At 48.9% G+C, this 24,845-nt stretch overlaps 1 protein-coding gene across 9 annotated transcripts in view; it reads right to left on the bottom strand.

Annotated features, from left to right (window-relative positions):
* Nucleotides 1-24,845, bottom strand: part of PLEC (plectin) — a 404,008-nt gene that overhangs the window by 192,864 nt on the left and 186,299 nt on the right. For all 9 annotated transcript variants that reach the window (XM_085604582.1, XM_085604583.1, XM_085604587.1 and 6 more), the window contains exon 2: nucleotides 4,577-4,638. In XM_085604582.1, the coding sequence (XP_085460708.1) occupies nucleotides 4,577-4,638 (62 nt within the window). The remainder of the gene's footprint in view (nucleotides 1-4,576; nucleotides 4,639-24,845) is intronic.

Below are 24,845 nucleotides of genomic sequence, written 5' to 3'. Positions count from 1 at the left end.
GTGCGCTAGGATTGATACAAAGGTGCCTGTCAGCAGTGCGCTAGGATGGATACAATGGTGCCTGCCGGCAGTGCGCTAGGATTGATGCAAAGGTGCCTGTCAGCAGTGTACTAGGAATGATACAAAGGTGCCTGTCGGCAATGTGCTAGGATTGATGCAAAGGTGCCTGTCAGCAGTGTACTAGGAATGATACAAAGGTGGCAGGCAACATCATGCTCGGATTTATACAAACTGTCTTGTGGCAGCATGCTAGGATTGAAGCAAGTGATCACTTGACGACATTCACACAAAGGCATGGAACCAAGGGGAAGGCATTTACAGGGGACTCTGGACACCTATCGGCAGGAGGAAGCACACACCTGGGAGCCCCACAGAGGATACAATGTCCTGCCGCCTGGAGGCACATTCAAGAACTTCTCCAGTGCACCCACCTCTTTTGTGTACTATAGGACTCCAGTATTTATGCAGCCGGTCGCTACCTCTCATATGATTCAAGAGCTCATCCAGCCTCTCACTACCTCTCATACAGTTTAAGAGTTCATCCCGCCCAACGCTACCTCCCATACGATTCAAGAGCTCATCCAGCCATATGCTACCTCCGAAACGATTCAAGAGCTCACCCAGCCCGATGCTACCTCCCATTCGATTCAAGAGCTCATCCCGCCCAACACTACCTCCCATGCGATTCAAGAGCTCATCCCGCCCGACGCTACCTCCCATACGATTCAAGAGCTCATCCTGCCCAACACTACCTCCCATACAATTCAAGAGCTCATCCTGCCCAACACTACCTCCCATACGATTCAAAAGCTCATCCTGCCCAACACTACCTCACATACGATTCAAGAGCTCATCCTGCCGAACACTACCTCCCATGCGATTCAAGAGCTCATCCCGTCTGACGCTACTTCCGATACGATTCAAGAGCTCACCGCGCTCAACGCTACCTTCCATACAATTCAAGAGCTTATCCCGCCCATGTCTACCTCCCATACGATTCAAGAGCTCATACCCCCAACGCTACCTCCCATACAATTCAAGAGCTCATCCCGCTCAACGCTTCCTCTCGTACGATTCAAAAGCTCATCCCGCCCGATGCTACCTCCCGTACGATTCAAGAGCTCATTGAGCCTCTCGCTCTCTCCCATGGGATACAATAACTTTTCCAGGATACAGCCACCTACCACAGGACACAAGAGCTCATGAACATGCTCCTACCTCCCTAAGTAGTCCTACATCATACCGTTACTTTCTATAGCATTGTTTTTCACGTATCATCGCACGTTCATGATATAGAATAGTTAATTAAAAAGTAACAATAACATGCAACCATAGTTAACACAGATATATAATACACACTAGTGAAACAATAAGTTAAAAAAAAAACATTGTTGAAACAGAAGTGGTAAAGAAAGATCACACCAATAACTACATCATCAGCCTTAAAAGCACATCATTATAAATACAGCCGTCTCCCCTCTGCTCGCACCCTTCCCTCCTCTCAGGTCCTCCAGAAGAGACTTGGGCTATGCTCGTTGCACAGTCCATCGCTCCGGCTGCAGACACAATTTTTCATTTTTCAATTTTGTGGAATTTATATAGCGTACAGCTACCTTCGAGGTGGTGTCTCGGCGCTAGCGGAAAGCACACAAAAGTGAAGGGGGAACAAAAGATTACATAGCTATAAGAGAGGTATCAAACAAAAAGGTTTTGAGATTGAGTCTAAAAAGCGATTCTGAAGGGCTGCAGCACAGACTGGGCGGCAATGTGTTCCACAGTTTGGAAGCCAGATATGTGAAGGAGCGACCGCCTCGTCCGGCTTTAAGTATGCGGGGAACATGCAGCAGCTTGAGGGTTTCAGACCTCAGAGCTCTGGACTGGGAGCACAACTCGAGCCAACATCAGGAACATCTCTCTTGAGTGAGGAGAGGTCCTTGCCATCTGTGAACAGGGGCTGGGAGGCCCTTGGTGAAAACACCAGTGCATCCATTCACAAGCTGGCACTCGCCCTCTGGCTCTGCCGCGCCTCTACGCAGGGCCCAGGCCTGAGCTCTGCATTCCTCGTTCCAAGGGCAGCAGTCTGAACCTAGGTTTAAGGAACTAACCTTTGGGGATCCTTGGGCCATCCTTGTGGACAGCTGTGTACTGTGATCAGTCACTTACTCTCAATAGTGCCACGATGATCCAGGTGGTATGCTAATGTTGTGTCTTTCACGATCTTTCATTGACTGCATACAGTGCCAAAAAGCCGGTCTGTCTTTAGCCCACTTTATATTTTCTCACCGTCATCCTCAAGTATCTTGTGCTCTATAACGTCACGAGCTGCAGGGTATCTGCAGTGAAATGTATGCAATGCCCTGACATGCCTTGCGTGCACAGCGTACTCTGTGCAGTGCCCAGCTGTGCCCTGCATCTACAGGAGAGCCTCTGCAATGCTCAGCTGTGCCTACTCTGCAATGCCCAGCTGTGCCCTGCATCTGCAGTGCATAAACTCTGCAAAGCCCAGCTCCAGCTACGCCCTGTAACGACACTGTATTCACTCTGCTATTCCCAGATGTGCCCTGCATTTGCAGTGTATAATCACTGCTAAGACCAGGTATGCCCTGTATTTGCAGTGCATAAACTCTGCAATGCGCAGGTGTGTCCTGCATCTGCAGTCTATAAAGGCTGCTGTGCCCAGCTGTTCCCTGCATCTATGTTCTCCAACCAGTAGCTCGTGAGCTACTGTAGCTCTGCAGCTACCTCTGAGTAGCTCACCTGTGTGCAGCCCAGTTTATTAAATTAGAAAGCTTTTGCTTGCTTGAATTAATATACATATAACAAAATTGAGATTATACAAAAATAATATTAGCAGCTCTCAATGCATTTCATTGGACATGAGTAGCTCTCAGTACAGAAAAGGATGGAGACCCTTTTAACTCCTCTTTGCCATGGTTATCCGGCAGAACCACTGCAGTGCCCAGCTGTGCCCTGCATTTATAGTGCATACACTCTGCAATGCCCAACTGTGCCCTGTGTGCACGTGGGGGCTCAATAATAGACTCCGTGCCTACAATGCTCTACCTTGCCATGTCCCTACAGCAGACTCTCTGTAATGCCCTGCTGTGCCCTGCATCCATAGGGGAGCCTCCGTGCCCTGTGTCTCTAATGCCCCTCGGTGCTTTCGCAGCTACAAGGATCCTTCAGATGTGGCCTGGCACCCTCGGCAGACACTCCCCCCAACCAAGACAGAAGATGCTAGTCTGGGATCCTCCGAATAAAGGGCAGAGCGTGACGGATGCATTTCCTCAGACGTGCGGGGACGCGCAGAGAACGCGCCCCGCGTGCCATGGCGTGGGCCGTCGCCTCTCATCTCCCGCCACGCGGAAGGGCGCGGCAGGGCGTCCTTCCAGCCTGACTCACAGCAGACAACTTGATTGTATTAACAGCCTGCGCGAGCCAAACTTCTGAAGGGCACACAATGTCCGGAAAATGCAAGTACTGGGGGTCCCTCCTACAAAATGAAATGAAAGGGCCAGTGCTGGGTCATCTCCAAAAGTGGTAATCACGTGCCCTTTACTGTGGAATCGCCAAACGGAGTGGGTACTGACACGTGCCCCAAAAACATGTTAATGAAATGCCTAGTTCTAGGGCACCCCTCAGAAAGGCTAATGTAATGGCTAGTAACGGAGCATATCTCCCCTCAAGAGCATCGGGGAAGTGAACAACCAAATATATTGCTCAGCAAGCGCCCACCACCCCAAATAGTAAAATCAATGAAATTACCCGTAAGAAACGGAATTCTAAAAATTTCAATAAAAAGAAACTAAATCATGAGTTTCCAGACAAACATTTCTTTAGATATGAAACGGTAAGGCACATAGTACTTGACATTTCTTGAGCATTTTTGCTAAGGTTTTCTACCATAAAACCCCATGAAATGCCCAGCAGGTGGGCGGCCCTCCATAATGCAGTTAAAAGCTGCACAATTTGTCACAGAGATAAAAAATGTTAGAAAATATTCAGTAATATCCTGTGCCTCCCAAAAATGCCTACAAAGTGCCACATACCAAGGCATAGTAGCTCACCGATACTCAACCTGTCGCCCAATAAAGTAACAAGCAATGGCAATAGCCAAAAAGTCTGACGTTGGCTTCTAGATTCTGGTTTGTCCATGCTGGCTTTGTTGTGGTGTATGTAAAATTGAATAGTTGGGGGCAGGTACGGGCATACGGGGAGCTGCCAGGCACTCGCCAACATAAAAGATGACATTGGTTAAAAGTAGAGATTTTCTGGTCTCAAAAAGCGCACATTGCCATGGTAGCCACTGGCACTGAAGGGAACTACTTTGCGGATGTCTTCTTTGTGAAATAACAGAATGGTGTCACTCAAGGTGAAGGTAGCCTACGGCAGACGTGGGCTGTCCCATGCTGTAGTGGTGGAAGAAAAATGTGAATGGCACAATAACAGACCAATGGAAGCTGAAGTAAAGGACATGGAACTGTGGCTTCTTTGTGGCAGGAGAACTTAAAATGTAACATGGAAGAATTTAAAACGACTCCCACCCACCCAAGAGCGCTCTCACTCAGAGTCTTACCTTGATCAGGTGTTTGTTGACCCATTTTGTGAATGTTTTCTTCTGCACTCGGTCTCGTTCATCTGAAATAACACAAGAGAAGAGAGTCAGCCCAGGCCGGGAGCGCATCAGACATTTCCAAAATAAGGCATAGGGATGAGAGAAGTATTGTGACATCCCCCTGGGAGACAGTCACATACAGCCCATCGGATAGAGAACCAATAAACAATGCTACTGACAATGCATGGGAAACCCAAGACCACCACGTGCAGCCCACAAAGGAAGGGTCAACAAGAACCATTACAGCCCATTGCAGGGCGCCCAAAGAAGCGCCATTGCTGCCCGTCAGAAGATAACTCAAGAAGCGCCATTACCACACAATTAAAAAGAAGCACTATTCCAGCACATTTGAAGAAACCTTTACAGGCACCATTACAGCCCCTTGGGAAGAAGGCCCTACCGGGACAAATGCAGCCTACTGGAGTCCAACAGAACAAGCACCATTACAGCCCCTTCGGAAGAAGGCGCTACCGGGACAATTGCAGCCTACTGGAGTCCAACAGAACAAGCACCATTACAGCCCCTCCGGAAGAAGGCGCTACCAGGACAATTGCAGCCTACTGGAGTCCAACAGAACAAGCACCATTACAGCCCCTCCGGAAGAAGGCGCTACCAGGACAATTGCAGCCTACTGGAGTCCAACAGAACAAGCACCATTACAGCCCCTTCGGAAGAAGTCGCTACCGGGACAATTGCAGCCTACTGGAGTCAAACAGAACAACCATCATTACAGCCCCTTCGGAAGAAGTCGCTACCGGGACAATTGCAGCCTACTGGAGTCCAACAGAACAAGCACCATTACAGCCCCTCCTGAAGAAGGCGCTACCAGGACAATTGCACCCTACTGGAGTCAAACAGAACAAGCATCGTTACAGCCCCTTCGGAAGAAGGCGCTACCAGGACAATTGCAGCCTACTGGAGTCAAACAGAACAACCATCATTACAGCCCCTTCGGAAGAAGTCGCTACCGGGACAATTGCTGCCTACTGGAGTCCAACAGAACAAGCACCATTACAGCCCCTCCTGAAGAAGGCGCTACCAGGACAATTGCACCCTACTGGAGTCAAACAGAACAAGCATCGTTACAGCCCCTTCGGAAGAAGGCGCTACCAGGACAATTGCAGCCTACTGGAGTCAAACAGAACAACCATCATTACAGCCCCTTCGGAAGAAGTCGCTACCGGGACAATTGCTGCCTACTGGAGTCCAACAGAACAAGCACCATTACAGCCCCTCCTGAAGAAGTCGCTACCGGGACAATTGCTGCCTACTGGAGTCCAACAGAACAAGCACCATTACAGCCCCTCCTGAAGAAGGCGCTACCAGGACAATTGCACCCTACTGGAGTCCAACAGAACAAGCACCATTACAGCCCCTCCGGAAGAAGGCACTACCGGGACAATTGCACCCTACTGGAGTCAAACAGAACAACCATCATTACAGCCCCTCCGGAAGAAGGCACTACCGGGACAATTGCACCCTACTGGAGTCCATCAGAACAAGCATCGTTACAGCCCCTTCGGAAGAAGTCGCTACCGGGACAATTGCTGCCTACTGGAGTCCAACAGAACAAGCACCATTACAGCCCCTCCTGAAGAAGTCGCTACCGGGACAATTGCTGCCTACTGGAGTCCAACAGAACAAGCACCATTACAGCCCCTCCTGAAGAAGGCGCTACCAGGACAATTGCACCCTACTGGAGTCCAACAGAACAAGCACCATTACAGCCCCTCCGGAAGAAGGCACTACCGGGACAATTGCACCCTACTGGAGTCAAACAGAACAACCATCATTACAGCCCCTCCGGAAGAAGGCACTACCGGGACAATTGCACCCTACTGGAGTCCATCAGAACAAGCATCGTTACAGCCCCTTGGGAAGAAGGCGCTACCGGGACTATTGCAGCCTACTGGAGTCCAACAGAACAAGCATCATTACAGCCCTACAAAAAGAAATCTAAGAAAAAACAATACTCCCATCAGGTTAAGACCCCAAAATAATTTTTATGGGTAGTTGTCAGAAAACCCAACAAATGCCATTACCAGGCAATGGTAGGCAAATAAACAAACACCAGTGCAGCCCATCTCTAGAAGACACAACTAGTGCCGTTACAGTTCCACTGGAGGAAGACAACAAATTCTATTACAGTACCTTGGAAGAAAACCATACAAACAAAAGTACAGCACATTAGAAGAAATCACTAAATGCACCTTTAAAGCTCATGAGAAGAACCTACAAGAAACACTGCTACCCCATAGGAGGGAGAGCCAACAAACATTACATCCCCACAGGATGAGACTCCGCAATCGGCATCAGAGCCCCTCGAAAGAAGACGCTGCAAGCCCCACAACAGCCAGTTGGAAACAGACTAGACAAACACCACATCACAAATAGATTTCTCCCCTGAACTCGAAATACAATCTTTTTAGGCTCTGCAGTAAGTATCTTCTCTTGCTCAATGTTATAAATGCTGCATATCACAAATAAAATAACATTTGTGTAGTTTTATAAACACGTCTATAGTAAAAAAAAATTTCAACACAACATAATTGCATGCTAAACAGTTCCCTTGAACCACATATCATAGATACGTACTAAAACGTCTTCATAGTTAAAGCCCAATAGTTCCCATCTCTCAAACAAAATCAGTATACCTCGTATAAACATTATTTTTTAAATAGATGTGATGGAAGATCGAAGACTGCAGACGTGGTGTTTCGATGGAAACACTGGTCTACTCCCACCTTCTTCAGGACTTTGTTGCCCATATATAAAAATTCCAACTCAAAGACTTGCAAGCTGGACTTGGTCTTCCTCAGTATGTATATTTCAGTATTCTCATAAAATATCCAATTACGGCACTATTGCAGATATCAATGGCCACCTCACAACTGAGATCAGTTTTTATATCACCAAACTTTTGCATTAAGAAAGTCAGCCCGGAGCTCTGCTCTTTGATTTTCTGGTCCCTTCAATAACCAACAAATATTTAGTATCGGTGCAGTCAATGGTAGAATCTACTTTTTAATTCTCTGGTCTTTTCCGTGATTGATCCAGATGTTTTCTTCTAAGATGTGGTCCCCATCTGTACTTTCAAACAAGCACCATTACAGTCCTTCAAAGAAAGATAAAAAAACAGAACTGCAATACTGATTGGAAGACCCAACAGGCATCTTTAAAGCCAGCTGGAAGAAAAGCCCCCAAGTGCCTATGACAACCATTGGTAAAAAGAGAGAGACCTAAAGATAACCCTTATAGACCATCAGAAGACCACATGATGAGCAGCAATTTACCAGGTACCCATGCAGGTAAGTGTCTCCACATCCCACATAGGGGTAAGTAAGTGTTTTATAAATGTTGCAAAACAATACAAGGCCCACTTGCCACAGATGAGACATGCTACAGACCAGTCACCAGTTAGTGCCCTGGAACAGAGTCGAGAACTCGCACCAGGCGTCGAAGGTGGCATACTGGGCAATAGTGAAAATACGGGGAGCTAGGGCGCATGCTTGCCAGGGTGAGACATTCTGGCACAGTAGAGAGCAGAGGAGGGCTGAAGCGCTCTGGGAGTAGAGAGGATTGAGGGAGTCTGAGAAGTGAAAAGTAAGTCTACGCCAGCTTTTTGAGAAGGCGGGAGAGAGTTGGCCCAAATAACATCTGGAGGGAAGATGGTGACTCATTCACCGCCAAGGATGAAGGAAATACTGGGACCTGTGAATCATGTACAGAAGTCTTGCACATGGCAGCACCGTGTGCAGAAAAAAAGAGCGGGAAAAGAAAAAAAGTACACACCAATAAAAGGCACTGAAGGGAAGACAAAATGATGGGAGATTCATGCTAAGAGTATGGAGAGTTGTGTAACGACAATAAAGAGACTTCAGAGTAGGTGAAGAGAGGCATCAGAGAAGAAGAAAGACGGGTTCAGAGAACGATAAGTGAATTCAGAGAGAGAACGAGAAAAGAACGAACACAAAAAGGCAAATCACGTGAGAAAGAAACGAAGAAAGAAGTAAGAAATTAAACGAAAAGAGAGGGAAATGAGCAATAAAGAAGATGGAACATTAAGGGACGCAAGAAAGAATAGGAGACAGCAGGCAAGAAAGAAACGAAATACAGAAAAAAGGTTAGGCATACATACAGAAGTGAAATAATAGATGGAATAAGTAGAGTTGGGGCATGGAAAGGAAGGGAGACTTGGAAACTGACATTCATACTTGGTGAACAGCTCCCAAACAGGCCTTCTGGCTTTGCCAGCAGCCCCTGCTCCCCGGCCCCGCATTCCTGCGGCAGAATGTGCTGAGGGGGTGAAAACCGGGAGCCGAGGGTTAGGCGGGGCGGCTGGGTTTGTAATGTGCTTTTTCCAGAAGTGGACTGTAATTGCCTGGGTGGAGGGGCAGGATCGCCTACAGCCTGGCACGGGTCTGCATCTGCCACCCCCTCTCCTGAAACAGTCCCACCCGCGGTGGAGAGCTGCCACAGTGAACCCCAGACAGCCGTGCACACCAGCCAGAAACGCACAGGGACGGAAACAAAAGCAAGCAAACATGAACACACACATCCCTTCAGAACCAAATGCAGAGCTGCTCGGGGGCTCTACACATCCCCACAGACTTCCCATAACAAGAGCTGCTGGACCCGGAAGTCTACCCACCTCTCACCGTCCCAGAACACAACCCTCCTTCGACTCCTCCTGCAATCTGGGACGAATCCATTATATGAAGGAGTCCCTGACCTGCCAGTCTAAAGGGGGGCAGCATTCAGAGCCATAGCAGGAACCACATGCGCCCGCCACGCACCTCTGGCGTGCCTGCAAGGTATCCGCATGCATCTGGACTTAGTCATGCCTGCATTGCCCTCCCTTCGCTGCAAGCCTCCATGACCCTCCCTTCACTGCATGCCTCCATGACCCTCCCTTCACTGAATGCCTCCATGACCCTCCCTTCGCTTCATACCTCTATGGCCCATGCTTCGCTGCATGCCTGCATGACCCTCCCTTCGCTGCATGCCGGCATGACCCTCCCTTCGCTTCATACCTCTATGGCCCATGCTTCGCTGCATGCCTGCATGACCCTCCCTTCGCTGCATGACCCTCCCTTCGCTGCATGGACCTCCCTTCGCTGCATGCCTGCTAATGTACACAAGACTCTACAATCTAACATGCCCGGGTACCACAACCAACTTTATGTGCCCAGACTAACACAGGAATGTTGACACCATGGGTGTATGAACCCACCAGGCTATTAATGTTGGCCATCGCAGTGTTTGCGATGTTATTAAATAGGCGGCCTTCAAAGCTGGCCAACTTAATTTAATTGATGGTGAGAAACAGGATGCTGCCAGCACAAGCCAATAGGATGCCATCGATGTTGACCAACAAAATCCTACTGGCCAACAATCTTATCCCCCTTTTGACACTATTAATAGCAACCTTCTTGTCAATATTGGCAGCATCCCATTTTCCAATCATAATATGTTTGACCAAATAGGTTGCTCACATTACCTTAGAATACCTTAAATATTCTCCATTAAGATCTTATCAGCGTTGGCTGACAGGACGCCATTTGTGTCAGCCAAATGGTTGATGTGACTTTGGACAGTAGGGAGCTATTTATGTTGGTTAATGGATACTAACACAGTTTGATAGTTGGATGCTACCAATGGAGAACAATGGGATGCCACCAATGGAGAACAATGGGATGCCACCAATGGAGAACAATGGAATGCTACCAATGGAGAACAATGGGATGTCACCAATGGAGAACAATGGGATGCCACCAATGGAGAACAATGCAATGCCACCAATGGAGAACAATGGAATGCCACCAATGGAGAACAATGGAATGCCACCAATGGAGAACAATGGAATGCCACCAATGGAGAACAATGGGATGCCACCAATGGACAACAATGGGATGCTACCAATAGAGAACAATGCTATGCCACGAATGCAGAATAGTGGGATGCTACTAATGTAGAAAACTGAGATGCACAACAATGTACAACAATGGGATACTATCAATGTAGAACAATAGTATCCTATCAGTGTGAACAATAGTATCCTATCAGTGTGAACAATAGGATACTATCAGTGTGAACAATAGGATACTATCAGTGTAGAACAATAGGATATCAGTGTGAACAATAGGATACTATCAGTGTGAACAATAGGATACTATCAGTGTGAACAATAGGATACTATCAGTGTGAACAATATGATACTATCAGTGTGAACAATAGGATACTATCAGTGTGAACAATAGGATACTATCAGTGTAGAACAATAGGATGATATCAGTGTTGGGCAACAGGATTAAATCAATGTTGGCAAATTGGAAGCTATCATTGTTGACTAATAGCATATATATGATGCTGGTTAAAAGGATGCTATCACACTTGACCAATTAAAGTCTATGAACATTGGCCAATAGGATACTCCTGGCACTGGCCAGTAGAAGGCAATATAGCACTGACCAAAAGGATGCTTTTGATGCTCATCAACTGGCAAAATTCACCCTGGCCGTGGACGCTTTCGCCCTCCTGGATACTAAAGCAGCTTCCAAATAATATGCTGGACTGCGGCGAAGGCTCGTGTAAAGTGTCCACGCCTTCGGAACAACATACAATGCAGTATGAAAATCACAAATACAAATAAAATAAAACAAGTTGTCCCTCCTAGCCTTCTCAGGACACTAAGATAGCATAGTAGGTTAAACCACATGCGGCTGAGATCCCAAAGTAACCTGAGTGATTTCGCTTAATCCCTAGTTAGTAGGCTAACCCTTTCTGGTTTTCAATGTTGATAAACAGTAACTACTGAGTTTGGGTAATGACACATAGGATACTCACAGAAGCACAACACAATTTAGTTTGTTGTGCTTGTCGTAGAAAGGTCACGGTTATTATTAATGTTGCATGGCATAACTGTTTCACATAGAAACCTATTTATCAGGGCTATTGGCATTGTGCAGTTAAAGAAAAGGGAAAAAAATATTCTGGCATTGCTCATATTATGTAGCAAGGAAAGGCACATTATGGAAATATTCTGTGGCGCAATATCCTTGGTATTTCGACAATTTAGCAAACATAGATACAAAATGGATCCCTAGTGGTATAGGAAAAGCAGAGAGTTCATTAGAAAGACAACTCTGCACATTCGCACAATCTGAGCCACACGTTGTGCGCCAACACATAGTGTTCCTTCTGCATCGAAGCACAAGAATGTCTTTAGTAACACTGGCCTTTCGAACTCAGTAGAATGTGTTGTGTAAAGCATACAACACTGCTCTCAGGCTAAAACGAGTCCAGAAGTACACATTCATGCATGGGTGTGTTGCACCTGATAAATTCATGCCCAGGTGGACTTGCACCGACAACGCCCTGTTCAAGAATCTCTTAATGGGTTTTCTCGGAAGCCGCCTTCTTTTCAGCTGCTTTATCAGTGGAAAAAAAACATGATAGAGAAAAAAATGACATGACATGTTATGTTATGTTATTGCTACTTCTAAAGCGCGGCAATTACCCGAAGGTGTCCTGGCACTGAACACTAACTCTGAGAAATTGAGACAGGAGAACAAAATTACAGTGCAAGAGAAAGGTTTTCAATTCTCGCCGAAAAGTGAGGAGGTTAGGGGCCTATCTTAGATTCAGGGGAAGTTCATTCCAGGCCTTAGCTGCGCACACCGTAAAACTTTTCTCTCCCCATGATGATTTTTTAACGGGTGGCACTATCACCAACTTGGCTCCACCGGAGCACAGGGTTCTTCTGGGTATATACCACGGCATTTTCCCTTTCAAGAAGTCTGGGCCTGTCTCATGAAGTGCCTTGTGCACGGTATACAAGGCCTTCAAGAGCACCCGTTTCCTGATCGACAGCCAGTGCAGTTTTTTCATTTCCTTAGAAATGGAGGCATATTTGGGAGTACCAGTGACCAGCCTGGCTGACGCGTTTTGCAGCAGTTGCAATTTGTTCAAAAACCGTTCCTGTATATTTAGGTACAGGCTGTTGCAATAATCAAGTCTGGACATGATGAGTGCAGTGACTACAGTCCATGGACTATTGGTCAGCAAATAAAAAAGAACTTTCTTAATCATTCTGATTAAGAAGTAGACAGAAGATGTCACTGTATTGATTTGGTCCCCAAAGTTGAGTTTCTCATCAATGACTCCTCCTAGGTTTTTCACCTTCCTGACTAGGATTGGGAGCGTCCCCATATCTTCTGGCCACCATCTTGGAGTCCAGAAATTGGGATTGTTGCCAAATAGCATGACCTCAGTTTTTCTTGAATTCAGTTTCAGGCAGTTTTGTGACATCCAGCTCCAGATTTCTGCCATGCAATCGTGGAACCCGTCTTCTATTCCCGTCGCCTGAGCAGGGTGCAGACCCACCACAATTTGTGTGTTGTCTGCGTACGATGTCAGATTGAACCCAAAAGACCTGATCTGAGTAGCCAGGGAGGAGACATATACATTAAAAAGAGTAGGGCTAAGGGAGGACCCCTGAGGGACTCTACATGGCAGCGAAAAAGGTTTGGACTGGAAGTCCCCTAGTGCCACAGTTTGAGATCTGTCCGACAGGAATGATCTTAGGAGATCATATGCTTTTCCATGGACGCCGCATGCCAGTAGATGGTCCTTCAGTACGTCAAAGGCAGCCAGATGGTCCTTCAGTACGTCAAAGGCAGCCGACAGGTCCAGCATAATCAAAGCAGCATTGCTCACCGCACAGGGTGGGTTGCGGGGGAAATGCCGGGGGGCCACGGGGGAAATGCAGGGGGGCCGCGGGGGAAATGCAGGGGGGCCACGGGGGAAACGCATGGGGGGTTGCGTGTGGCTAAATTAAACATTTAAAAAAAATTTACTTACCTTGCCGCCACCCGAGTCCCGCATCTCTGCTCCTGCTCTCCTCGAGCACATCAAGGAACAGGAAGCAGGCCCCACTAACCAATCACAACGCTGCAGTGCAGCGTTGTTTTTGGTGAGCACCAGGTCTTCCCTGACCAATCACAACACTGCAGCAGCTTTGTGATTGGTTATGAGCGTCCTGGTTTGACGCTCAACCAAGGAATGGGGACCTCGGCTTGTTCTCCATGCAGGCTAAAATGCAGTCATTGCGCAATGAGGGGGCAAACCACTCCGCCCCTGCCCTGCTGAAAGAGCAGAGCCCACTCACCCGCCCGCAATGCAGCAGGAAGCAGCCTAAAGTGATAAGAACGCAAAGTTATTATCATTTTAGGTTTCTGCTTCCCACTGCTTAAAAGCAGTGGGGCAACGCTCCTCCGCCATAGCGGAGGAACCACCCCTGGATAATGTTGCAGTTACATTAGGGACTATTAGTTTCTGAAGGGACCATAGACCATGTGTCACATGGTCTATGGTCCCTACAGATAATGCTGCAATTCCAGTGTGGTTCCTTATGTCACAGGATCTATGGTCCTTACAGATAATGCCACAGTTCCAGTGGTTCTTGTGTCACAGGGTCTACAGTCCCTACAGATAATGCCGCAGTTCCAGTGGTTCTTGTGTCACACGGTCTACAGTCCCTACAGATAATGCTGCAGTTCCAGTGGTTCTTGTGTCACACGGTCTAAGGTCCCTACAGATAGTGCTATAATTCAATTGGCTCTTTGATCAGATGGTCCAAGGCCCCTATAGATAATGCTGCAGATCTACTTGTTCTTTGAGTCACCTGGTTTATGGACCCTACAGATAATGTTGTCGTTTTTATGGGATCCTCTTTTCACGTGTTCTGTTGTCCTAACGCGCCATAAGCCGTACCAATGGCTCTTTCGGTCACATTGTCAAAGGTCACTAAAGAGCAATGCTGTGGCTCCATCCAGAGCTGTTGCTTGGTCTATGACCCCTACAGGTAATGCTGAAGTTGTACTGGTTCCCAAATGATATAGTTCCGGTGTATCCTTGCGTCACACAGCCTAAAGTCCCCAGAGACAGTGCTAGTTCAAGGGTTCCTCCAGTCACAGATAATGTTGCGGTGGATTCCTGAATCACACAGTCGCGAACCTCTACAGAAAAATGCTGCAGTGCAGCAGTTTCTTGAGTCATATAGTCCGTACTAGGTCCCTTCAGACGGGGCTGCAGATCCAAATGTTCACAGTGTCACAGGTTCCACTCCCAACCTGTAATATGCAGTTCCAGTCATTCCTTGTGTTGCACAGTCAATGGTCCCCACAGAAAATAGTTCACTTCCAATGGTTCCTAATGTTGCAGAGCCTAGGTTCATAAAGATAATGCTGCATTTCCAGTTGTCCAGATGTCCCGTGGTTCTGGCTTGTTCAGCTGCAGGTTTTCATCTGGTAGCAGTGACCACAATAGTTCAGCCCTGCCAAATGTCACGCATCACGGGTTAACATGGTGCATTCTAGTGTCACCCACGCATTACCGCAGGGTCACCAATTTGTCACGTTTGTTAATAGATCTGAGATGATAGTGTATTCATTAACAATTTGCCTTTCTTGCTGGTGGAGCCGAGATGAATTTGTTCTGTCCTAGGACACAGTTTGATTAGTTGAATTTATCATCCAAGTAGTTGTGATTCTATCTCTGCAGCGGGTTCTTGAAGTGTTGCACCCACACGAATGGCACCACATCTTCTGGGCAGCACAGCACGTGTCATTTGCAGTGCCAGCTCCGGTTGGACAGATGATAGCGCACTTCGCAGGTTATTTGGAACAATTTTTACAAGGACGAGTGGAAGCTGCTTAATTACATATTCAAGTCAAGCCAAACACAGGAAGAGGATATGGTGCAACGACCAGAGCTGCCGACTTTGGAGCTGGGGATCCAGGTTCAAGTCTCTGAATTGGCTCAACATTCTATGATTCTGGGCAAATCACAATCTACCCGTGCCTATGGACAGCGCCTGGATTCCCTCACGGGTGATAAGCCGAAGTCTACAAATCCGAGTATTTATTTACAGATGAATGGGCTTTGTCACAGCATGGGGTTTGCCCAAGAGCGTAGCTATGAATGATGCAGTCAGGGCCGTGGCACCAGGGCCCAGGGGTACGAGGAGTCCACTTCACCCTGATTGTGTCCGGCTGATGAATCGTTCCTTAAGAGTCTGGGCAGTCTGCCCTGGACTCTAACAGACTCATCTCAAAGCTTGCAGCCTTCAGATAGATTAGCTCTCGGAAACAACACAAGCTAGTGAGCTAAAGTGGTCAACCTAAGGTTAGATACAACAGCTTACAAACATGCAATGCTATGACGTACAGGCCTGTGTGTGGAAAGGATGGGTGTCTGAGACTACGCAAAAGTTTGCCAGTAAGAGAAATAAGTGCAACGTAAATTCATCCTGTCATCATGTTCAGGTACAGCACAGTTTTTGTTACTAAAGTGCCACGAGCTACAAAGGTAACACACTCACATAACAAGGGCAGCAGAGAAGTGAAGTTCAGCAATAGCCTGGAGAGAAAAAGTGCACCCACCCAGGACACAAAAGCCAGAAGGATGGGTGTGCTCAGAGAGCTCCCAACACAGCTGTTCGTTGACTAATAACAGACACTTTCAGCAAACAGCAAAGACTGTTTTAGTTGATAAGACTAAGCATCCTGGGATTTGTAGTTTCACCACGTCACAGTGATATGGACTAAAACAGCACTGGCTGAAATTCGCCCTCATTACATTGGGTCGATTGATGCTATAATGAAGGAAGGGGGTGCTGCAGACGTGGGTGAAGGTTGGGGGGGGGGAGGGGGTTGTGCAGCGCTACTGGTGGAGGGAATACTACTGGAACCCAGCAGAGTGTGTTTGCTGCATCATGAGAAAAGGGAGATCATTGGTAGACTGATAAAAGAGTGGGTGTACTGTAGGAGCTTGGAGGAACATGGCGGCAGTGAGTTCAGGCTGCAGGAGCCTGAAAGGAGGAAATGCTACAAGATGATGGAGGGAGGGAAGGACAGAACGCTCCTGTAGTGGCATGTTTGGCAAGGAACACCCCTTCAGGGTCCTGATGAAACTAGAGAGAGTCCACCTGCTGGAGCCAAAATGGAGGGAGGTCTGTAGTACGACGAGTGAATGCTGCATGAACCTGGATTAAAGCAGTCCGTGCTGCAGAAGCTGGGGGGGGGCTTCAAGTGCCCGTGCAGACGACAGGGTCCAGAGGGTGGGTGAGAGCTGCTGCATCGGCTGTTGAAAAGTGGTGTTGGCATCAGGTCTGGAGTAATGGCACAGAATTTCTGGTGCCGAGACAGGCTGCACTGCTCTCAGATACTCCCGGAGAGAGCAGCAGTGTTCTATTTTCATGCGAGTACCAAGACCAGTCCAGGTTTGTAATTTTCATTTTGGTGGAGGTAGTGTTTTATTCCACTATAAATGCAGGGCTCCGGGTAGGAGAGCGCCAAGGAAAATTCTGGCCTGGATAAGATCCTCACACATGGAAAGGGCAGCTTTGGCAGCCCTGGTACTTAATTTCGCTGGACAGAGGAGGAGGGCTGCGTCCTAAGAGTCAGCAGACGGGTATCCTCGGGCTGTCACCCTCTCTGCCAGTAGGTAGGAGACGGCATGCGACCTGTTCACACGTCACCGTCTCTATGACCTGCTGCCACCGCCGGTGTAAGCAGCTGCCAGCGAAGCTTCCGCTCGCGCAGCCAGAGAAGAAACGTATGACGTCATCGCCGGGCGACAACAGAGAAGTAATCCAGCAGGCAATGAGTTTAAGGAACACGTGTTAACTAACATCTTGGTAAACTTGAAGGGCGAGGAAAATGAATAGACTTCAGTGCAAGTGTCAGACAGTCTGCTGGCGCAGTGAAACTAAACAGGCTGTCAGCGGGCTTCTTTGCACGTCTGCGCGTGGCTGATACGCTTTCCAGGAAGGAAACCTGCCAACTCCGCGTGCACAAAGGGCAGCGCCGGCGCCCATGTCCTACATGTGACTGGCTTGCAGGCACTGAACCCTGTGGGGTGCACCAGCTGACCTGATTGGGACATCTCCCAGGTTGGGTGCCAGCTGCATCTTGAATCATTTAAAAGACAGCCGGCTGTGCAGGCATTTTATATTTTTACAGATGCGTTCTCCTCTTGCTACACAGACTCGATCCTTACCTTGGCTGGTCATTTTATGGTTCCCTTTTTATGTCTCGGCTACAAACAGCTTTATATGTCTGTTGGCAAGACCTATTATTTTCAATGCATACACAATTCCATAATTTGATAGCTGATTTTCCTGTCTTTGAGTTCGTCCCGTATAGGGCACTTCAGTGTTCCGGCAGGATGGAACTCTAAGGAGGACATATGTTTCCTTACTTTCCCTTCTACTTACTTCTTTCTGTGCCCCCACATGCCTTCCTTTTCCACTGCTCCCTCCACTTTCCAATGTCCCGGCCCTACTCCCCATAACTCTCCCCGTTGCGTTTTAGGACTTTGCTTTTTAGGGCGGGCTTGCACGTACAAATTGCTACCAGGCGGTTAACGTTCTTCATGTTTGCTCATAGGTGTTGTGTTTTATTTCCCTTTCTATGATAGGACCCCACCATTTTACACGGTAAATTAAAAATGGCTGTCATCTTTCAAGACACATGGACACGTGCTTCATGGTACATGCGTGCACATACGTAATGCTGTACGCACATGAGTGTGCTGCAATTTCGGAATTAATTTTCTTCAATGGGAACCCCACTGCTAAATTGCCAACCAGCCGTGCTCGTGATGCATGCATTTACATGCACTGGCAACAAAAAATAGCTAGGCAGTATAGGCCTGCAGTTTGTTGGCTTTGCCAATGCTTAAGTGAGGCGTTTATGCAGCGGCAGGGAGGTAAGAGTACACATTCACCAATTAAAAATGCCCTTGAGCTACAGCGATTGGATCAGGTTTGCTGGGCTTGGAAGTTGCAGATTAAAGTATTATTCGGTTTAATGAGCAGTGAAAATCTCAGACCGCCCCTCCCCCGTCTGTTGCGTGGCAAAAAGGTCTGAGGGGGGGGGGGAGGGGGGGATGAGTGGTGGTTGAGTGGGGAGGGGTGCGTGCGTGCGTGCGTGTGTGTGTGTGTGAAGTGGAGGACGACGGGCACGGCAATCCTTCCTTCCGAATGACTCAGAATGAATGCAAAATCCACTCAAATTTGTGAGTTTTTGATGATGAAAATGACTAATATTTTGAGGTTTACATTCCAAAAACACTGTAAACTTAGGCCATGGGTAGTAAGAAAAATATTCAATAATAACTTCGCCAGGGGTAGAATTTGTCATTTCATAAAAGGGCAAAATGGTAAAGTTGTGAATTTCTTTTAGTTGCAGCAACGTAGTTCTAAATTAACACGCGCCTAAATTGTCAACAGAAAGTCAAGCAGCCCTTTGAGGATTACTCGGTGGCAGGGCCTCGCTCTTACACCACTCCTGGTGATTTCACGAAACTTCACACAAAGCCAGACGCACGTTCAGTGCTGTGTGTTCACAAACCCGAGTACAGCAGGAGTGCTCCGGGTTTCCACCTCCATGGATAGGCAGGTGCTAACAGGCACACCTGAGGCACGCCTACACTGGTGGAGGAAACACAGACTCCGAGACACGAGTGCCGACACAGTGAACTGTGTGCACACAAAGGCGGGGATGTGGACAGGCACAGGCTTATTTACGAGAGCCCTGCGTAATTTTTGCACAATGTAAAGTGGTACATGCGTGACACAGGGCTCTGTATCAGATTTATGAAGCCACCCTGCGTGGCTTTGAGTGGGCTCTTAAATCATGAGGAAGGCGATGCAGCGCAAACCGCTGCGTTGCTTCACTCTGCGCCCTAGAGGCGTTCAATGGCCGTCGCAGTGGGTCTTCTCACGCAACACCCATGGAATTTAACTCTGCCCCAGGTTTACAAAATCATGTTATCCTGCGGAAGCGCTAAATCTGTACACCTCCCGAGGTGAGGCGTAATGAGTAGAAATACTTTTATTTCTCCTCATTTTTCCTCGTTCGATGTGTGCTGTATTCTGCAGCGCACAGAGAAAGAGGAAAACCCCTCTTAGTATTGTTTCTGTGCAGGAAAGTGCTCCTTCCTGCAGAAAAACAATCCTGCATGCAACGGAGGCACCCTTGCGCCCACACTGGTGCTAGGCTGTTGAAACAGCAGCAGCGCAGGAAGAAAGGACAGGAATGCACTCTAATGCATTCCTGCCCTCTCTCTTTGGCGCAGCGCATTGCTGCGCTGCTGTACACCAAAATCCCATGCTGCGCTGCCGTACACCAAAATCCCATAAATAAGGGCCTTAGCATCTATTTAGACACACTGTTGGTGTGTCCATGTGCATCCGTGCATACATGTGGTTGTACACACACACACACACACACACACGGACCCATGAGTGCGCCTGTCCAAAGATAATGCACGTTTCTAACAATAAGGGATGGCTACCATAATCCTTGGTCACTGTGCCTTAAGATTTCACTTTGGCTGGACGCATGATAAACCTATCATGGATACAACATTCACCCCCCTCACCCTCCCCAAAAAGAAAGGGGCACATTGCACCCAATGGTATAACAGAACTTGAGGGGACCATGCTGCAAAGTACATGGAGGGGGCCCCCTACACTCCAAGCCCAGACAGGAGCTCTAAGGCCAGGGGCCCTTTGCCTATGCATAGTGCCGGAAGGGGAGGCTTGGGGGCCCTCCACACCACGGGCACTGCGGGGGCTGTTACACCACTGTACACTGCGCCGTAAGAGCTGCAAGGACCTATGCGACACCCCTGGCACACATGTATGGTTACCATGTACACATTACACCTCATGCACACCTGTAGTTGTGCCCGCACTTATACACAATATTATGCAGAGCATAGCCTCGGCCATTCTAGTGACTTTCAGCCTCTCCTGCTTTTCGTCCTGCCGCACATTGCATGCTGGGACAAGGACAGAGTTAAAATGGCAGTCACTGAAGAAGGCCAGCTAATAGCGATTTTATGTATCTGTGCCCACCGAAACATGCGCCACCCTTGAACACCTTTACGTATATAGACCTGCAATGATGCACACATGCCCTCTCTGCTAATTCAACTGCTTGCCAGACTCAGTCCACACGCATCGCCCATCTGGCACACCCATGCACGAGGAGCATGTGTGGTAACGTGTGCACCGAGCACTATTAAGTAAACAGTTCATAGGTCATGCCTTTATCTCCTCCCGTAAAGGTGTGTGCACATTCCAGGTGTGCTACTGCCCCTGGTGCTCTGACCCCTCCCGCTCCTCTTCCGGGCTTCCTGGGGAAGGGGGGCTCTGGGTGGGCAGAGCTCCCCTGGCAGCATCACATGTCCCTGCCGTGCCAAACAACACATTCCCCAGGCCCACTCTCCTGTGATAATGGGCTTTAGGGAACCAGCTGCAGATGACTTCACCGAGCCACAGTGAGGGAGCGCTGCGTGGGGGGGGGGGGCGGGGGGGGGGGAGCAGGGTGGGAGCAGGGAAGCTACATCAAGATGCAGGGTACTGACCTAGCAGGAACCTATAGAAGGGAGCAAGTCACATCAACAGGTACTGAAAGAGGCAACACGAAAAGATGATGGATGGAATCATGAATACTGTCAAACATTCACCCCTGGTCACAGATCTGGGCCTAAATCTGTTGTTTTTTTGCTCACAGCACCATTCCAGTTTGGACCTTGCAAATATGCAAATCAGTCGGGACCCTGCTCCCCATGGGAACAATTCAGCCCAGTCCGAACTGTCAGGCCAGGTGCTCCCTGGACCACAAAACAAGCATTCTGGGACCTCATCTGCCGAAGTGGCATAACAAGCACAGGACCCATGTCTGAGCATAACCATCCCACTTAGAAGGAAAATTGCAACACGAAAAGATGATGGATGGAATAATGAATACTGTCAAACATTCACCCCTGGTCACAGATCTGGGCCTAAATCCATCATTTTTTTGCTTGCCACGCCTTTCCAGTTTGGACACAGGCACATGCAAACCAGTCTTGACCTTGCTCCCCATGGGGGTACAAAAGGGGGTGTTGATGGACGGAGCATCAGAACCAATCAAACACTCACACCCAGTCAACAGATCTGGGTTTGATCCATCACCGTTCTTTAGCCCACTCTGCCACCCCAGTTCAGACATGGCCATATGCAAATCAGTCTGACCCTGTGCCTCATGGGAACAGTCCAGCCCGAACTGCCAAGCCATGCCTTCCCTGGACCGGAAACAAGCTTCCTAGGACCGGTTTCTGGCATTTCAGCCGTCTTCAGCCAGGCTTGCTTGAATCCAGTGACAAAGTGAGCAAGGGACTCACGTCTGATGCTCCGTCCATCACCCCCCCTTTTGTACCTGCTCCCCATGGGAACAGTCCAGCCCGAACTGTCAGGCAGGGTCCTCCCTCTTTTTGTTTTGCTATAGTCACCCTAAGTGGGATGGGTATGCCCAGACGTGGGTCCCGTGCAAGCTACGCCACTGCAGTCAAGCTAGCCTGGTTGATGGGGGTGGTACCTCCGAACTGGTCCCAGGATGCTTGTTTTCTGGTTCAGGGAAGACCTGGCCTGGCAGTTCGGGCTGGACTGTTCCCATAGGGAATAGGGTCAAGACTGATTCGCATATGGCTGGGTCTAAACTGGGGTGGCATGGTGAGCAAAAACCATGATGGATTTCACCCAGATCTATGACTGGGGGTGAATGTTTAACACTCTTCAGCATTCTGTCCATCTTTTTGTGTTGCTAGGGGACTGCAAGAAAACAGACGGATGGTATTAAAGAAGGCATGGCATAAAAGCAGGAAGATAGTTTATAGAAGCAGCCACGACCCAGAAGCAGAGCGATACGTTATAGGAGCAGGCAGTTTACACAAGCAGGTATATTACATAAGCCAAGTGGAACCAGTGAACTAGTAATAAAAGTAGGCAAATTACAGAAGCATGCAGGTTACAGGGGAGTGTGGGTTACAGAAGCATACAGTCATAGCAGCAGATGGGCTGAGAAAACAGTTGGGCTAGTAGGGCAGACCAGATGGAAGCATGCATATACAGAACTAAACAGGCTATAGAACTCAGTAACTTACAGAGGCAGTTGGGTTACAGTAGCAGGCAGGGTAGAGAAACAGGCATAAAAACAGAAGCAGACTGTTTAGAGAACATGTGGTATGTGAAGCAGGCAGATTAACCACGCAGGCATGTTAGAGAAGCAGCCAGGTGAATGGAGTAGGCGTGGTAGACGCAGGGGGGCTACAGAAGCAGGCAGGTCACAGAAAATAACAGATCACAGAAGCAGGCATGCCTGCTCATAGCCAGACACTGGCCTCTAGAAGCAGGCAGGGTCTAGAGACTGACCCCAGACTGCAGTAAGGAGGGGGTTCACCTTTCCACCAGATGCAATGAACCTTGTGACTCACGCCCCAGTACTCGGCGCCCCCTGGTGTGGACACCATGATATAGCATGTCTGGATATGGACACCACCCTGACCCAACAGGTATTTGCTCCATAGCAGGCACATGGTACCAATATGCGACAGGAGAGATACTTACACCAGTGGCAGTAACTTTCTCACATCACATAGGCAGGTAATAGCCGACACAGGCGGGGGGTGTGTGGGGTGGGGGGTGACATTACTCCACATTCCCAAAGCAGTGGAATCAGCAGCGGGTGAAAGTAACAGTAAAACCCAGAGCCCCTGGGCTAACATTTACATTACCCAATGCACAGAGTGAGAAACACAAAGGAAGGACTTCTGGGTATCATTAGAGGACACATACACGGAGTTATGAAGATGATAACACTACTTCAGAGCTCCCCTTTCCCGGGAGCTGTACCTACACTGGGGCTACAGCTCTCCTTCCCCAGGGGGCACTCAGAAAGACCGTAAACTCCCCCCAAACCAGCCCTTGCACAGCTGCGTCCTGGTGCTGAGAAGGCCGCAAAACAATCTAACGACTAGCAGCGGAATGCCAGGCTCCACCTGTGGCCCCGGTAGGCGGTGACCGTGAATGTCATGCCGAGATGGCCAATGAGGAGCCACCGCAGGTCAGATAAGCTCCTCCCAGCCGCACGTGGGGCTGGCGACAATTCACAGTTCACTTGTCAATGGGTGTCTGCGCCTGTGCCTTGAAACGTATCCCTTTAGCCCTCCATCCGCTAAAACCCCTTCACTGCGCGCGCTGTGGGCGCAGGCGACACCCTACAGTAAAATACCTCCAGCCATCACTTGTTGGAGGGACGCCTGCGACACAGATCTGTGGCCCACTGTTTGCAAACCGAGCGGAGGGGCGAGCCTCATCCTGCCAAGGTCGATACATAGAGCCTCCTCGAATCATGGAATGGAAGAGTCCGTTATCAGCACCTTAATGCCTTTCTAGATTAAAACACATTATGCACTAGCGGCCTGCCGCTCGGTATAACAGAACAGTAAAACAACATAGGTAACAGTATTACAGAGCGCCTAAACGTTTTGCGCGCTCCATGTAGGCGCACAGTGGTAATATCAGTACAGTGAGTTAGAGGTACACCCTATCCGCCCTGCCATCGCCCCTACCTTTCTTGCCCTCGGTGGCCCGCAGCACCGCCAGGTACAGGTTGTCCTCGGAGGTGGTCCTCTCGCGGAAGGTGGTGGCGCCCACTGCCGTTGGTACCGCCGACGTGCTTCGATACCGCTGCTGCGACATTATAGCGCCTTTTTCTTCAGTTTCAGTCCGAGAGCCGAATACAGCGCCGTTTTCACTCTAAGCACGTGAGGGCTGTTCCAAGCGTAAGGCGCAGAGGAGGGAAGTCTTGCCAGAACCAGAGGGTGGGTCCACTGGGGTTGGCGTAGGATGGCAGTGGCCTTAGCACCTTGCGCTGCGCCGATTTACCAGTTTGGGGACACCGCCCAGGATTCCTGTGGCTTGCCCTGCACAGGGGCTGCCCCAGTGCCAGGGGGTGGGTAGCGCTCCCTCTTGAGTAGAGAGGCCACCAGTCACAGGGCACCACTCGTTTGATGTTGCGTCCCGGGCTTGGCTCAGTGTCCTCTGGTGGACAGGCTGCCAGTCACTGGTTTCAGTGCCTGTCTTCCTTTTGCTAGCTGTGGCTGGGTGGTATAAGTTCTCCCCGTGGCACCCAGTGGCTTGGTATTAAGCGCTGGTGTCCTCTTTTGGACAGTGGATTGGCGGAATTCCTTTAGCTGGCCGTGGCAAACAAGCTGGGTGTTGTACGCCGGGTCTCTCTGGCTGTGGCACAGTGGCTGGGTGAAGGGCACCGGTTTCCTTAAGCTGCCGATGGGATAGGCGGACGGGCACCAGGGGTCGTCAGTACCACAGTGG

The sequence above is a fragment of the Triturus cristatus genome, chromosome 5_1, assembly GCF_964204655.1.
Source record: "Triturus cristatus chromosome 5_1, aTriCri1.1, whole genome shotgun sequence".
NCBI classification, from domain to species: domain Eukaryota; kingdom Metazoa; phylum Chordata; class Amphibia; order Caudata; family Salamandridae; genus Triturus; species Triturus cristatus.
This window is presented reverse-complemented; position numbering and strand designations above follow the sequence as displayed.